Raw genomic sequence first — 17998 nt, forward strand, 5'->3', positions numbered from 1 at the left:
CAAACTTCCTTGCTTTCCTGCTGCGGCTTCATGTTGTAGTTTTTACTGATTTGCGGTACAAGGTAAACAAAAGGTTTTTCGATCGCAATGCGATAAACTTCAGCTTCATAAGGCCAAGGTCAAGTACTAGAGTGTACCCATAGCTACCTCTCCTGCCTGCTTAACACGACAGTGCTGCCACCCCGGCCGGGTAAGCAGTTCGCTTTGGCGGGCGGTGCTTACCAGCGTGCCGTTGAGGATGGCGCTGTCCTGGCAGCCGGCGTGGCAGGCGGAGAAGAAGGTGGCGGCGCCGTCCGCGGAGCAGACGGGGGCGTACTTGACGTGGGGCCCGCACAGGCAGCCCGCGTTGCACTCCGACGTCATGTTCCACCTGGCAAGCAACGCAAACATTGCCGGAATTTAACAAGCAAACGTTTATACGTTGAAGTGTGACCGTGCAGACACATGCAACTGTTACTGAAAGATGACTTAAAGCTCATTTTAATCATCGGTTCCTGGCTATCTATTATTTCCAGTTTTTGTTTTTAAACAAGCAACGGGCACTCTAATGACAACCTATGTAAGAATTAGAGAATGTACCTGTGCGGTTATAGGAGTAACTGCCCAGTATGCCGCACAGTACCTATCTTAAAGTACACCACTAGCAATTAAAAGCGCAAAAACAAGAAGGCGGCATGCAACAAATGTCAGACTGGAAAGTAGTGTTCTAACTGCTTAGATATGCAGCTGCTCACCATTTTTGCAGAACCACAAGAAACAGATAGATAAGTCACCATCTGTATTTTGTATATGTGGAAAAATTATGCAGCGCGTATCTGATTCGGGAATCGCATTTGAATCTTGTTTCTTTTTGGCAAGAAAATCATGTTATGCTTCGTGTGATAAGGAGATTCATCTACCAGCACGTCTCTAAAGCTGGACTATAGACAGTGAGTACGAGTAAAAGCAACGCTTGCACCACGTGACGTGGATTACATTTAAATGTTCTCCATTAAAATCTTTCATTAGATGCTCAAGTTTGTCAGCACTGGAGGCAGACATTACAGTGTTTCCATTAACAAATGTACATTTTTTACAAGTTTTTTTGCATGAATTTCCTTTGTTTCTGCTTTTTTCACTGTTCCGATACTCTCTAATGAAAAATGGAACGTTCAAAAACAATGGCTCTGAGCACTATGGGACTTAACATCTGAGGTCATCAGTCCCCTAGAACTTAGAACTACTTAAACCTAAGCCGCGCGGGATTAGCCGAGCAGTCTTAGGCGCTGCAGTCATGGACTGCGCGGCCGGTCCTGGCGGAGGTTCGAGTCCTCCTTCGGGCATGGGTGTGTATGTTTGTCCCTAGGATAATTTAGGTTAAGTAGTGTGTAAGTTTAGGGTCTGATGACCTTAGCAGTCAAGTCCCATAAGATTTCACACACATTTGAACTGTTTTTTTTTTTTTTTTTACATACATCCATGCCCGAGGCAGGATTCGAACCTGCAACCGTAGCGGTCGCGCGGTTCCAGACTGAAGCGCCTAGAACCGCTCGGTCACTGCGGCCGGCAGTGTGACGTTGAGATATGTATTTATTCTTTAATGTACCGCATATACTGCCGGAAAAAATTAGTACACCCTTTTACAGGGTTCCATTTCTACATCTACATCTACATGGATGCTCTGCAAATCACATTTAAGTGCCTGGCAGAGGGCTCATCGAAACACCTTCACAATTCCCTATTATTCCAATCTCGAATAGCTCGCGGAAAGAATGAACTCCTGTATCTTTCCGTACGAGCTCTGATTTCCCTTATTTTATCTTGGTGATCGTTCCTCCATATGTAGGTCGGTGCTAACAAAATATTTTCGCATTCGGAGGAGAAAGTTGGTGGTAGGAATTTCGAGAGAAGATTCCGTCGCAACGAAAAACGCCTTTCTTTTAATGATGTACAGCCCAAATCCTGTATTATTTCTGTGACACTCCCGCCCATATTTCGCGATAATACAAGACGTGCTGCATTTCTTTGAACTTTTTCGATGTACTCCGCCAGTCCTGGCTGGTAAGGATCCCACACCGCGCAGCAGTATTCTAAAAGAGGACGGAGAAGCGTAGTGTAGGCAGTCTCCTTAGTAGGTCTGTTACATTTTCTAAATGTCGTGCCAATAAAACTCAGTCTTTGGTTAGCCTTCTCCACAACATTTTCTACGTGTTCCTTCCAATTTAAATTGTTCGCGTAATTGTAATACCTAGGTATTTAGTTGAATTTATGGCTTTTAGATTAGACTGATTTATCGTGTAACCGAGGTTTAACGAGTTCCTTTTAGCACTCATGTGGTTGACCTCACACGTTTCGTTAACTAGGGTCAACTGACACTTTTCGCACCATTCAGATATCTTTTCTAAATCGTTTTGCAGTTTGTTTTGGTCTTCTGATGACTTTATTAGTCGATAAACGACAGCGTCGTTGCAACAGTGCATATGAAGTAAATGAAATGTTTGCATTTACAGATCAATTGCACAAGCGGTTATGAGCGAACACGCTGAAACACGTGGTTTAGCGTCCACGGGCTGCAATGTAGCCGATGACTCCGGCATCCAGTCGATCGTACAGATGGCAAATTCTGTCTTGGGGTACGTTATGCCAGGTGTGCTTCACCTGTTCATGTAGTTCTGGAAGAGTTGTTGAATGACGAGTTGCAAGAGACACATTTCATCCCATCATATCCCACACGTGCTCGACTGGGATAAGGCTAAATGGTTCAAATGGCTCTGAGCACTATGCGACTCAACTTCTGAGGTCATCAGTCGCCTAGAACTTAGAACTAATTAAACCTAACTAACCTAAGGACATCACACACATCCATGCCCGAGGCAGGATTCGAACCTGCGACCGTAGCGGTCACGCGGTTCCAGACTGAAGCGCCTTTAACCGCACGGCCACACCGGCCGACGACTGGGATAAGTCCGGAGGTTTTACTGGCCAGGAAAGTTGCTGCGCCTCTTGTAGAGCACGTTGTTTCACGAGTGGTGCGTGCGCGAGAATTATCCTGTTGGAACAACATGTCATTTTCTTTGCAAGAGCGGCAAAATAAAGAGTCCAACCACACTTTACGCATACCAAACGCTGGTTAGCGACACCTCCAGAAACACCAAAGTATAACGAGGGTTGTAGCTTACCGCAACCCCACACCATAAGGCCTGGGATGGGGCCAGTGTCTTAGACGAATGCACTCTACGTGACAACGCTCACCAGCTTTGCACAGTACGCGCAAACGGCCATTACTTGTGCGCGTCAGAATCCCATTTCATCGCTAAAGACCACTGCGTGCCGTTCCATCTTCCAAGTGGTCCTCTGACGGCACCAGTCGAGCCGTGCATGGCGATGCTGTGGCGTGACTGGAAGGCGGGCTACAGCTGTGTGTGTTCAAAATGTATGTGAAATCTTATGGGATTTAACTGCTAAGGTCATCAGTCCCTAAGCTTACAGACTACTTAACCTAAATTCTCCTAAGGAGAAACACATACACCCATGCTCCAGGGAGGACTCGAACCTCCGCCGGGACCAACCGCACAGTCCATGACTGCAGCGTCTCAGACCGCTCGGCTAATCCCGCGCGTCAGCTGTGTGTGACCGAAGTCCCACTGCTAATAATCGGTTCGCTACAGTTCGTGTTGACACGTCTGGGCTCACAAGCCCTCCTATCTGTGCTGTGGTAGCTGTACTATCTGACTCCGCTACCCTACAAATACGACGATCCTCGTAGGCGTCTGTGCTGAATGGACGTCCATAACCTCATCTACGGGTGTGAGGTTCTTCACTAAATATTAATACCTGCACCGTTGCGCAACTGACGCAGCACATCAGACGTGTGTGGCAATTCTAAGAAAGTACCGTCCAGCCATTCTGAAGGCTACAATTCGACCCCTACCAAAATCGCTCATTTGGCTGTAAGAAGCACGAATGAGTCTCCGTGGCATCGTTTTCTGCTTACTTCAGACGTCAGCACTACACTTAGTTTCCTGACTGTGAGCGTTCCCTATTAAAGGATAGGCACATACAGCGCCCTGGTAGCTATGCCATTGCCCTATCTGTTGGCGGACGACGCTGAAACCATTGTCAGTACATCAGTACATCTACTATCCCTCAGGTGGCATACAGTGCGTTATTTCTCAAGGAGTGTGACATGGACATAACTGAAACAGAGTTTAACGCTGTCTGAAATTCTATGCATTTCAGGCATAATTAATGTTTATACTCATTGCTCTGTTTCAATGCAATGGGGAGGAAGACGGTTCAATCCCGCGTCCAGTCATCCTGATTTAGGTTTTTCGTGATATCCCTAAATCCCTCCAGGCATATGCCGGGATGGTTCCTTTGAAAGGGCACGACCGACTTCCTTCCCCATCCTTCCCTAATCCTATGAGACCGATGACCTCGCTGTCTGGTCTCCTCCCCCAAACAATCCAACCAACTCAACGCAGTGTCAGAATTTTTAAACTGTGTTTGGTTATACCTGCGTCAGCGTAGCAAAGTGGCTAACAGCTAGCAGTAAACAGTCAGAAAATGAGTTTGGCCACGGTTTCTGTTCCGTTCATCAGCGTCATATCGCTCAGTTATCTCAAGTGCTGGTGACCGGAGTCAGCGTCGAACGACAACTGTGGCATGTACCTGATCAGTCGTGATTTGTGCTTGTTACGTCCTTTGTTGCTCTGCGCGATGTCTTACTCTTACGCAATGTGATGTGTGAAGCCATCAGGCTATTACTACCCTACAAAGCAAAATCCATACTGCACATTAACAGGGCACGCGTCAATCCACTCAGCGTGGACACACAAAGATCCTGTCATCGCACCAGCACGCTGGTAATGAACAACAAAGCCCTCTGCATTCTCAGCTATCAATCAATTTCTTACTCTGATCCAATTACAGATGTAGGAGAAGGCCTCATGACTTTATTATCTAAGTAAACTATAGAAATACAACTAGGGACCATTTCTACTTCATAGTGCTGGAAGAAATGGGGACATCAGCTGATAAATAACTTACTATCCTTATGTTATTATTTTATATGCAGCAATCGGCTTCAAAGCACAAATCTTCAGCAGGGCGACTTTTACCAGGACGAAGTATTACTTTGTGACTGCCCCCTTCTGTCGCAGTCAGCATTCCCCATTTTTCGTTTAGTCTTTGTTTCTGACTACTTGTTCACTCTTTATTGTGACCAACAATAACTCTCGTTCGTACCAAAAAATTCGCCTGTGACGAAAGTGCACCCCTACAGGAATAGTGGTCAGGGCACGCGCCCCAGACTCCATACCCTGCATATATTAATAATTTTCAAGTGTATTCGGTCATCATAAAGTATCATAAGGCATCATCATCGCCATCATCGTCATCATCATCATCATCAATCATCACCATCACTATCACTGACACCAAGATCATCACCATTAGCATCACCACTTTTATCACCCCCTTGATCATAACCACCACTAACGCCAACATCAACATCAACATCACTGTCACCACCACCACCTGGAACGAAAGTAACTTCAGCAGTCAATGTTCATTTTTCTTTAAACTTAATGTTTCAAAGTATTATACCTAATTAGGCAGGCGACCGTCGATTATTTCATTTGTATGCATTTTATTACTTCCATTATCTCCAAAACTCAGTCTGTTAGTCTTTCTGTTAACTGCCATAGAAACGAAAATACTGCTCGGTACCTTCTGCCCATTAGGTTAAAACACGGTCAGACCTCATTTGACAAACATTGAATATGATACATTGCAGTAAAACAATGTTATACATACATTTTCATTAAAATAACTTCGTGATTGACCTTTGTCAATCAAAGTGCTGGTTACCACGCGCCAGCCAACCGCAGTTCTTTGTCGTACACCACACACTTGCTGTGTTGCTTGTTTCAAGGTGTGTATGAACTTTGTAACCAACGTGCACACTAGGTGTTCGTGGGCATCTTGTAAGCTATCCCGTGGTACTATTTAATCGATTTATACTCCATTATTATTTGCTGTGGTCTGTCTCGTTGAAAAATAAGGCATCAGTTATTCAACAGTAGCCAGTTTTGAGGGCAAACTTACTCCCAAGGTACATGTGCCGATAAAGTTCTAACCGTGATCCTATTCTACAGCTCAGTCCCTTCCAAAAATTGCTAATGATAATGAAAAGATTGCAATATGCCAACACTTCTGTATGACACAGTTAATTTATTTCACTTAAATTTCAAATATTACGTCCCTATGAAACTTCCTGGCAGATTAAAACTGTGTGCCGGACCGAGACCCGAACTCGGGACCTTTGCCTTTCGCGTTGTTTTTTTTTTTTTTTTTTTTTTTTTTTTTTTTTTTTTTTTTTTTTTTTTTTTTTTTTTTTACAGAGGCGGGCTAGTGCTCTACCATCTGAACTACCCAAGCACGACTCCCGCCTCGTCCTCACAGTTTTACTTCTGCCAATATTTCGTCTCCTACCTTCCAAACTTCACAGAAGCTCTCCTTCGAACCCAGCAGAACTAGCACTCCTCGAAGAAAGGATATTGCGGAGACATGGCTTAGCCACAGCCTAGTGGATGTTTCCAGAATGAAATTTTCACTCTGCAGCGGAGTGTGCGCTGATATGAAACTTCCTGGCATATTAAAACTGTGTGCTTGGGTAGCTCAGATGGTGTCAAGGTTGCCCTCTATCAGCGATTTTGTACGCCTTTTCCTTGGAATCCTTGCTATGTGGACTAAGACAACGTTTGGTAGGGTTGTCCATAGATCACTGCCGATTCTGTTGCACGGCCTATGCTGGCGATGTAGTCATCTGTTTACGTAATGCCGACCGACGATGTTCCAGCTGTTTTGACGTGGGTAGCGACTTATGGTGAGGCGTCGGGTAGCTCCTTAAACGTTCGTAAGTCACAAGTTATGTTCATTGGCACGGTACTTTCCGTGGAGTGCGTTACACCTCTCACCACCGTTGATACCATTCGCTGTTTGGGAATAGATTTTTCGTCTGATCTCCGGCGTTCAGCCACCATCAACTGCCGACGCCTCCTTTTAATGATCAGAGCAGGTCTTATGGACCATCGGCTTCGATCCCTAGATATTCTCCAACGAGCTCGATATGTCACTATATATATCGCATCCCGAGTTCCCCATGTCGCATAAGTTCTACCTTTCCCGCTTACTGTGGCACGTCGCATGTTGGCAGCCCCGATGGCATCTTTTGTCAGCTCTGGGCTGTTGTTCAAAGTTAACTATGCAACCCTTACTCTTCCGCGTGAACGAGGTGGGATAGGTCTGTTTCACGTGCCGAATAGAGATCCCGCCCTATTTGTCAGCTCCCGGATGACGGTATGGACACGTTGCCCAACGAGCCACACTGGTCTCCTCCTGTCGGCATATTCGCCGGTCTCACTGTCAGCGCCAGTGATGATCTCGGATGTTCCGGATTAGTTCCATTATATAAGATACTTCTTTTTTGAACTCAGTTATCTACGCCTCACCTTACCAAGACAGTTTTTACTCAAGACAAGGGCAGTATACAATGTGCTCCAATTAGGTCGTCCACCTTAACCCGACTGAACAAAAGTTCCCCAGGTTGACTGGCGTCATGTATGGCGCGCGGTGTTCGCCTGTTACCTTGACACGAATGTTCAATCTGTCTGGTACCTAACTGTCAATGGTAAGCAAACCAACCAATCTCGCCTTCATCGTCCACCTCACCCAATCACTATCTTCCACGTGTGGAGTGCCAGACAATGACGAACATCAGTTTGTTTGCGGACCTGCGGCGGAGGTTTGGCAATTGATTCCTCGTATTGTGGCTTTTCTAGCGCTGGACATTCCGGATCGGATTACTCCCCTTTCATTATTATTTCCGGAACGTGACTATTTTCCTCGGACAAAGACCAATGCTGTGAATTGGATTCGCGGACATGCCATTCACTACCTATTTGGACAAACTGTAGTTTCTGTACTCTATTTGTGGACATACCTCAATGACTGTCATTATGTCGTTGTCCGTCACTCAGAATACAGACAATTTTTCTGGAACTTCCCTGGGAGTGCTTTCCACGACCCGCCTCGCAGCTGGAATGTGTTAAGCCAAGAGGCCCGCATCTCGTGGTCGTGCGGTAGCGTTCTCGCTTCCCACGCCCGGGTTCCCGGGTTCGATTCCCGGCGGGGTCAGGGATTTTCTCTGCCTCGTGATGGCTGGGTGTTGTGTGCTGTCCTTAGGTTAGTTAGGTTTAAGTAGTTCTAAGTTCTAGGGGACTGATGACCTAAGATGTTAAGTCCCATAGTGCTCAGAGCCATTTGAACCATTTAAGCCAAGAGAGAAGAAGGTTTCCTGTTTGAACCAATGAACATTTCTGAACAACTGAACGGAACACATCAATTTCAAGAAGACGTGACTCAACATACTCGCAGCGGGGTGCAGAAGGCCTCTTATCAATTTCACAACAAAAATAAACACAAAAAAATAAAAATAACAATAAAATTTAGAAAAAGGAAGATTTTGTTTTGTTTGTAAGGATAGCCCTAACCTTGACTTCCCATATTTCCCCTGGTATATAGGCAACTCTCTGGGGAAGGTAAAAAAAAAAAAAAAAAAAAAAAAAAAAAAAAAAAAAAAAAAAAAAAAAGAGAGAGAGAGAGAGAGAGAGAGAGAGAGAGAGAGAGAGAGAGGTAGAGCACTAGCCCGCGAAAGGCAAAGGTCCCGAGTTCGAGTCTCGGGCCAGCACACAGTTTTAATCTGCCAGGAAGTTTCATATCAGCGCAGACTCCGCTGCAAAGTGAAAATTTCATTCTGGATGGGATTTGATAACGGACAGGATACCAAAAACTACTCATCAGTAAATAAATAAAACTCTTGCAAAGATTCTTTTAACAATTATTGTAAGCTTTCATTTCTAATCTGCGTGACGAGTTGAGGCTGTAGTGTCTCTTTTAGGAGCAGGTGGCGGCTGACTCACGAGTGGTGTGCGGGGTCCCAGGCGCCTCGCAGGTCGTCGCTGGGGCAGCCGAGGAACGGCTTGGCCAGGTGGACGGCCACGTCCAGCAGCTCGACGGCGACGTTCCAGGCGGCCAGCGCGCGCGCAGACGGCTTGGCCCGCGAGATGTACACCGACGACAGCACCAGGCCCGCAGCCGTGAAGCCCAGCCCCACAGAGCCTGCGGAAGTCACGTTATACACTCAGGTGATGGGATAGCGATATGCAGACGGCTCCAGTATCGCGTACACAAGCTATAAAGAGGCAGTGCGTTGGCGGAGCCGTCATTTGTACTCAGGCGATTCATGTGAAAAGGTCTCCGTCGTGATTATGGCCGCAGACGGAAATTAACAAACTTCGAACGCGGAATGGTGGTCGCAGCTAGACGGGATATTCCATTTCCGAAATCGTTAGGGAATCCAATATTCCACGATCACAGTGTGCGTGTGCCGAATACCAAATTTCAGGCGTTATCTCTCACAAGGGACAACGCAGTGGCCGGTGGCCTTCACTTAACGACCGAGAGCCGCGGCGATTGCGTAGATTTGTCAGTGCGAACAGAAAAGCAACACTGCGCGAAACAGCCGCAGAAATCAGTCTGGGATGTACAGCGAACGTATCCGTTGGGACAGTGCGGCGACATTTGGCGTTAATGGGCTGTGGCAGCTCATGACCGAGACGAGTGCCTTTTCTAACAGCACGACATCGCCTGAGGCGGGTCTCCTCGACTCTTTACTGTGTCGGTTGGACCCTAGACACCTGGAAAATCGTGGCCTGGTGGGGTGAGTCCCGATGCGCGGACTGTGTTAATATCGAATAGACTGGGTCCTCTGGTCCAACTGAACCGATCATTGACAGGAAATGGTTATGTTCGGCTACTTAGAAACCATTTACAGCCATTTATGAACTTCACTTTACTAAACAACGAAGAAATTTTAACGGGTGACAATGCGCCATGTGAGAACATTCTCGACAATTAGAGCGAATGATCTGCCCGCGCGGATCGCCCAACATAAACCCCATTGAACTTTTATGGCGCATAATCGAGAGGTCAGTTCGTGCACAAAATCCTGCAACGACAACACTTTCGTAATTATGGACGGCTGAAGAGGCAGCATGGCTCAATATTTCTGTAGCGGTCTTCCGACGACTTGTTAAGTCCATGCCACGTCGAGGTGCTGCTTTACCCCGTACAAAAGGAGGTCCGACACGGTATTAGGAGGTATCGCTGACTTATGTCACATCAGTGCTCAGGTAACTATCAGGGGCGAAGCGAGTGGCTGGTCACCTTAGCATTCCTCTTTTGGTGAAGAAAAGAAGGAAGATCCTCTCGGATAGCCGTGGGTGTTAAAGTGGCGCTACAGGGACTGGGATGCAAGCCGGCCCCGCATGAAATGCGCCCAGAGGATTAACGACGAGTCCCGCCTCAGTTGCACGATTCCCAGAAAACATTTACACATTTTCATATGGCTAACACTGTATGCAGAGACTTTGGGGCACACATACTCCATACCGGTGTGCGGGTGTAGGAGGCGGGGGGGGGGGGGGGGGTAAAGGGGTACCGACAGGAAGGGCATCCGGCCACCCCTTAAAAAATAATAATCCCACATCCAGCAGTAACCACACCTACCCAGAAAAGACGCAGGAAAAAGACATAAAAAAAGAAGAAGAAAAAGGAAGGAAGATTATGGATTGCGGCGAGGTCATTAGCGACGTAACACGATGTCGGACTGGGGGAAGGATGGGAGAGGAAATACATCGTCCACCCAAAAAGTTACGAGACTGATTTTATTCTTGGAGTATAAGTGACGTCACCGCAGTAACTACGGTGGCAACCTGAACTAACAACTGTAAACAACAGTCGACCAGTTAGTTGCGAGCAGGCAGTTTTAAGCAGCTAACGTGCGAACGTAGCGTGTCGACGTCGTCGTGTCCTAAATCGCAATGGACCAACATCTGTGACTCAAGTGTTCAGTTCTCCAAAATGTTCTGAAGAAGAGAAAAGTGTGTCCAAAGTTTGTTCAGCACACTTTGAGTCCCGATCAGAAATAGCGATGTGTGGACACCTGCCGCGACTCGATTGATACGCAAAACGCGGATAATTCTTTTTTGCAAAAAATCATCACGGGTGAAGAGATTTGGTGTTATCACTACGAACCTAGCATAAAACGGCAAAGTGCAGAAATTCATATAAAAAGTCAACGCCTTGACTACATAACAGACACTCAAGCCAGTGTGACACGCGAGTTGAACAACATCCCAAAGAAGGACTCCTCTGACAGTTTCACCGGGTTAAACGAACGTTCTGTGCATTGTACTCAAGTGAGGGGAGACTATGTTGAACATCTGAAGCATAAAACCGCCATCTTAACTATTATATAATTTTTATTAAACCAATGAAAAACTTTTTGAACTAACGGTGTAGGCCGCGCACTTTTCAAATTAGCTAAAAAATGCGTGTGAAATCTCATGGGACTTAACTGCTAAGGTTATCAGTCCCTAACCTTACACACTACTTAACCTAAATTATCCTAGGGACAAACACACACACCCATGCCCGAGGAAGGACTTGAACCTCCGCCCGGATCAGCCGCACAGTCCATTACTGCAGCGCCTTAGACCGCTCGGCTAATAACGCGCGGCTCAAATTAGCTACCCCACTGTTTGCGTTTAAGCAACGATGATCGGACGGTCTTTAGAATCTCCAGGCTCTCCGAATGAAATACAGGAAATGTATTCGCAATTGCGAATATTAGCTGCCATCGGCTGTACACTGGAATGACGACAATGAACATTTGTGCCGGACTGGGACTCGAACTTGGATTTACGCGAGCGGTCGCCTTCAGCGCTTCGGCTATGCACGCCTCCCAGAAAGAACATTGAATCTTACTTCTTAATAAAGGCACCGCTATTTCACATTTATTCCCTACACGAGAACCTCAACTCTCAGTAAAAATACACTCCTGGAAATGGAAAAAAGAACACATTGACACCGGTGTGTCAGACCCACCATACTTGCTCCGGACACTGCGAGAAGGCTGTACAAGCAACGATCACACGCACGGCACAGCGGACACACCAGGAACCGCGGTGTTGGCCGTCGAATGGCGCTAGCTGCGCAGCATTTGTGCACCGCCGCCGTCAGTGTCAGCCAGTTTGCCGTGGCATACGGAGCTCCATCGCAGTCTTTAACACTGGTAGCATGCCGCGACAGCGTGGACGTGAACCGTATGTGCAGTTGACGGACTTTGAGCGAGGGCATATAGTGGGCATGCGGGAGGCCGGGTGGACGTACCGCCGAATTGCTCAACACGTGGGGCGTGAGGTCTCCACAGTACATCGATGTTGTCGCCAGTGGTCGGCGGAAGGTGCACGTGGCCGTCGACCTGGGACCGGACCGCAGCGACGCACGGATGCACGCCAAGACCGTAGGATCCTACGCAGTGCCGTAGGGGACCGCACCGCCACTTCCCAGCAAATTAGGGACACTGTTGCTCCTGGGGTATCGGAGAGGACCATTCGCAACCGTCTCCATGAAGCTGGGCTACGGTCCCGCACACGGTTAGGCCGTCTTCCGCTCACGCCCCAACATCGTGCAGTCCGCCTCCAGTGGTGTCGCGACAGGCGTGAATGGAGGGACGAATGGAAACGTGTCGTCTTCAGCGATGAGAGTCGCTTCTGCCTTGGTGCCAATGATGGTCGTATGCGTGTTTGGCGCCGTGCAGGTGAGCGCCACAATCAGCACTGCATGCGACCGAGGCACACAGGCCCAACACCCGGCATCATGGTGTGGGGAGCGATCTCCTACACTGGCCGTACACCACTGATGATCGTCGAGGGGACACTGAATAGTGCACGGTACATCCAAACCGTCATCGAACCCATCGTTCTACCATTCCTAGACCGGCAAGGGAACTTGCTGTTCCAACAGGACAATGCACGTCCGCATGTATCCCGTGCCACCCAACGTGCTCTAGAAGGTGTAAGTCAACTACCCTGGCCAGCAAGATCTCCGGATCTGTCCCCCATTGAGCATGTTTGGGACTGGATGAAGCGTCGTCTCATGCGGTTGCACGTCCAGCACTAGCGCTGGTCCAACTGAGGCGCCAGGTGGAAATGGCATGGCAAGCCGTTCCACAGGACTACATCCAGCGTCTCTACGATCGTCTCCATGGGAGAATAGCAGCCTGCATTGCTGCGAAAGGTGGATATACACTGTACTAGTGCCGACATTGTGCATGCTCTGTTGCCTGTGTCTATGTGCCTGTGGTTCTGTCAGTGTGATCATGTGATGTATCTGACCCCAGGAATGTGTCAATAAAGTTTCCCGTTCCTGGGACAATGAATTCACGGTGTTCTTATTTCAATTTCCAGGAGTGTATGTGCTTGCTGGGCGGGAATATATGCAGTGTACGAGTGCAGGTTGTGACATATGGAAGTTTGGGTCTGGCCGTGATTCAAGCACGGGTAGATGAAGATATTGACCTCAGTATGAGGGTGCTGCAGTGCTGGGGGAGAGCAATGGTGTTCTGGAGCATCTCCCATTCGTCATTGTAGGTTATACAGTGAGCACTCACTAACTTCTGTGGTATCGATATGTATCGCTGACATTAGTGTGATGATTATTGTTTATAGTACTGTACGGTAGCAATGCGAGTCAAATGTGCGAACCATGTGTCACTTGATCAGTCTCCCTACTTCTCTGGGAGAAACTTCTATACTGATTCTGGACCACCGGCGTAGACTATAGCAACAAGTCCCGTTTTCCTCGGAATACCAGCGAAGTATGTGTGTAACGAAAGGTTTGTGACGCTGTGAGCATATTGTAACGGCTGCTTGTTACAACACTTGTGTTGTGGAAGGTGTACATTGGTGGGCATTTGAGAATGAGATCTCTCGTCTCGAAACTAGTTATGAGATAATAAGAACTAGTACTCCTATACGTGAGGAAGGACTATTTCATACTCATCCGCATATATTTCCCGAAGCAAGACGTAACAAACGAAGGCAGACAAATTTCAGGTCATTGCAAGGATACTTAGATGGGCTGTTGGAAATGCTGCTAATGGCTGAAGATGGGGCAGGAGATGATTACATTAAACTTCATGCAACGTCAAACGCGATGCAGCAGATAGCATCCAAGGAAGCCAAGATGCAGGATATTGGCTAAATTTAGAACAAGAAGACTTGCAGGCACAAAAACTGAGAAAAGAGGGCTCCATTTAGGACTATTATTGGAAATTATACTTTTAGCTGATCGATCAAGGAGCTGACGGCCGATATCCAACGGATGTAGAACGATCCACTGCGTCAAATAAACACCGTGAAATCACAGCAGATTTGAATGACAGACACACACAGCTATGTGATGTTATTGCTGCAGGATTGCTGTTAACTATGGTAACGTTTACGTCGACAAAAACAGTTCAATGACCCCGGTAAGTGATGCAGCAGGGATGCAAAGTGATTTAAAGATAAGCTAAGCGAGGTGCGAAAGGACTCCTAAAAGCATCAAAGCAATAGAGGAATAAAATATAATACCTCTGTTATATGAATATATTCACAGACAGCTTTCGATGGAATATCTTGAACAAGTTCTCGCACGTAAGTGCTCATTTTGCTTACAATGAGACACTGGACATGCATTCGAATGACGATGGTTCTATACACTGTTCGGCAATCAAGAACTGGTCTCCCTCCTGGAAATTTTAAGAAATTTAGGGAAACTACGGCAAAACCAGTTCTTGATTTCCGAACAGGGCGGGTTGCTCGCAAATGGACTCGGTAGATTTTCTTTCCATGTCTCAGCTTGTGCCCGTATCTAATGACTTTCGTCGACGCCGTATTGAATCCTGATCTTTCTTCCTTTTCTCGTTTTGCTTACTCTACGTGGAAGTATTTAACTGTATATTTTGAAAAAAGAAATACGTTACGCTACTCGCAAGTGCATAATTGTAATAGTTTTAAATGTATGCGACAAGAAATATCGAAATTCCAGAATGGAATTTTCACTCTGCAGCGGAGTGTGCGCTGATGTGAAACTTCCTGTCAGATTAAAACTTTGTGCCGGACCGACACTCGAACTCGGGACCTTTGGCTTTTGCCGGCAAGTGTTCTAACATCTGAGCTACCCAAGCACGACTTACACCCCTTCTTCAGAGTTTTAATTCCGCCAGTACCTCGTCTCCTACCTACCAAACTTCGCAGAAGCTCTGCTGCGAACCTTGCAGAACTAGCACTGCTGGAAGAAAGGATATTGCGGAGACATGGCTTTGCCACAGCCTGGGGGATTTTTCCATAGTGAAATTTTCATTTTGCAGCGGAGTGGGCGCTGTTATGAAACTTCCTGGCAGATTAAAACTGTGTGCCGGACCAAGACTCGAACTGGCGGAAATGAAGCTGTGAGGACGGGTTGTGAGTCGTGCTTGATAGCTCAGGCGGTGCCGGCACAGTAGCTCAGTGTATTCGGTCAGAGGGCCGATTGTCCTCTGTAATAAAAAAACTGAGTAAAGGAATCAACAATCAACTTGAACGGAAGTCATGTGACGTCCGCCCAGACCAAACGAAACGAACAATACGGAACAAAACTACCAGTCGGGCACGGGATAGCTACCCTCAGTAACAAAAAAGCTGAGTGAATGGATCAACAAAGAACTTAGACGGGTGTCATCGGACGTCTGTCCCGAACAAATTCAACGAACAGTATAGAACAAAATGTGATTAAAAAAATACGGTAGAGCACTTGTCCATAAAAGGCAAAGGTCCCATGTTCGAGTCTCGGTCCGGCACACAGTTTTAATCTGCCAGGAAGTTTCAAATCAGCACATAGTCCGCTGCAGAGTGAAAATTTCATTCTGGAATGTCGATATTTCTTGTCGTACACATTTAAAACTATTACAATTATGCACCTGCGAGCAGCGTAACGTATTTCTTTTTCAAAAATATACAGTTACATACTTTCACGTAGAGTAAGCGAAATGAGGAAACGAAGAAAGATCAGGGTTCAATATGGCGTTGACGAAAGTCATTTGATACGGGAACAAGCTGAGATAAGGCAAGAAAATCTGCCGAGCCCATTTGAAAGCAAGACACCCCGTTCGGCAATCAAGAATTGGTTTTGCCGTAGTTTCCCTAAATTTCTTAAAATTTCCCGGAGAGAGGCCAGTTTTTCAAACTCTATCGATGTTTCCAGAACGAGATTTTCACTCTGCAGCGGAGTGTGGGCTGATATGAAACTTCCTGGCAGATTAAAACTGTGTGCCAGACCGAGACTCGAACTCGGGACCTTTGCCTTTCGCGGGCAAGTCCTCTACCAACTGAGCTACCCAAGCACGACTCACGCCCGGTCCTCACAGCTTTACTTCTGCCAGTACCTCGTCTCCGCAATATCCTTTCTTTCAGGAGTGCTAGTTCTGCAAGATTCGCAGGAGAACTTCTGTAAAGTTTGGAAGGTAGGAGACGATGTACTGGCAGAAGTAAAGCTGTGAAGATGGAGCGTGAGTCGTGCTTGGGTAGCTCAGTTGATAGACCACTTGCCCGCGAAAGGCAAAGGTCCCGAGTTCGAGTCTCGGTCCGGCACACAGTTTTAATCTGCCAGGAAGTTTCTATCGATGTTGTCTGTCGTGATTCTTCACTCTTCGGTCCGTTACAGCTAGCGTTGGGGCCAGTGTTTTCGGCCGGTAAAGACATTCCAGAATCTTTATACCAGTTACACCATGCTAGATGTTGCAGCTGAATTTACTGTGTGAGACATTATGTGGCGAATCTCAATGGGTTTCTCCATGTGAATGCTCCTGCAAACGTTTTTAACACGAATTGCATTCGCCTAATTTTTGTATTCAGAAGTCGTGCAGACAAGAAGGGCGTCCTTAAACAGGCGTATGAGCTGGCGAACTGACCTGTGATGAGGCTGGCCCTGGAGGCGGACTGCCGGAACTGCGTCTCCATGTACTTAGGCATGAAGGTCCAGTAGCCCACGTAGCCGAACATGAAGCACACAGAACTGATCGTGTTCAGCATCAGCACCTTGTTCCGCAGCAGCCGCAGCACAGCTTGTCGGAAGTCTGCACGCAAAGTTCATCACCATCATTACCATCATCATCATTGTTATTGTTACGCTTATGTAGCAGCTAGTGAAACAGCGAAGTAAATCTTTAGCTTCTACAAATATGGTATAATGTTCATGGCACATAAAACTAAAGAGGATGCTAACGGTTGTATCGTCCAGAGATCGCGGTGTCACACCAAAGTCGGAAACGCGAATCGATACCACAGACATTAGCAAGGGCTCGCTGGAATCCGCAACAACCAATGGGAGGCACTCCAGAAGACCACACCTCCTTTTCAGCATAGAAGCGCCCTCACGCTGAAGTCAATATAATGTTAAGGATGCAAGTACTCGGCCCCAGTTCGTCATCTCAGCTATAGCAGTCAACGTCTTCATGTAGAAAAGTGAAATATACTTTCGTAAATGTTGCATTTTGGACTGCGAGACAACATTTTATTAATCTGTGCACCAAGTGATGCTCTCATGGTCAATGACGTAAATTATCAAGCAATCTTGTGGCAAAGAACTGTGTCAAAGTTAACTAAATCTTTTATCCATTTAGGTAATAAAGTGAACTAATATTCCATATGTTCTAGTTTGATGAGCCTTCTCCCATAGCAACCCAAGAACCCACAGTTACAGCCAGACGTAAATAGTTTCGTCGGGTCACAACACTAACAAATGATCTATGTTCCAAATCTATATGATCATAGCTGTAGTAATGTACACTGATTGCATCACGACCGGTTTCAGTAAAAAAAAGTGACACTGCCAACAATCTTCGTAACACATCCTCACAGAATTGTGCCAATATAATGATTCAATAAGTATAATTGTCAGTATTTTAAACATAGCTGCACAATATCAACGGTTCCACGTAATAAAATTATAAACAGCCGACCAGTTGCAATGGATAAAGAATTCTTTACCTAGGTTTCAACAAATTTAAATTTGTCTTCTTCAGAAGGTG

The 17998-nt window shown here is 46.6% G+C and overlaps 1 protein-coding gene across 1 annotated transcript in view; it reads right to left on the reverse strand.

Moving 5' to 3' along the window:
• The window catches only part of LOC124550158 (solute carrier organic anion transporter family member 74D-like), a 106123-nt gene that overhangs the window by 21925 nt on the left and 66200 nt on the right, over nt 1–17998 (reverse strand). Inside the window, exons 8-10 of the mRNA XM_047125290.1 lie at nt 16880–17044; nt 8964–9162; nt 223–370 (exon numbers count right to left, since the gene is read on the reverse strand). Coding sequence (XP_046981246.1) covers nt 223–370; nt 8964–9162; nt 16880–17044 — 512 coding nt within the window. The remainder of the gene's footprint in view (nt 1–222; nt 371–8963; nt 9163–16879; nt 17045–17998) is intronic.

Source organism: Schistocerca americana, chromosome 1 (genome assembly GCF_021461395.2).
Source record: "Schistocerca americana isolate TAMUIC-IGC-003095 chromosome 1, iqSchAmer2.1, whole genome shotgun sequence".
Taxonomy (NCBI): domain Eukaryota; kingdom Metazoa; phylum Arthropoda; class Insecta; order Orthoptera; family Acrididae; genus Schistocerca; species Schistocerca americana.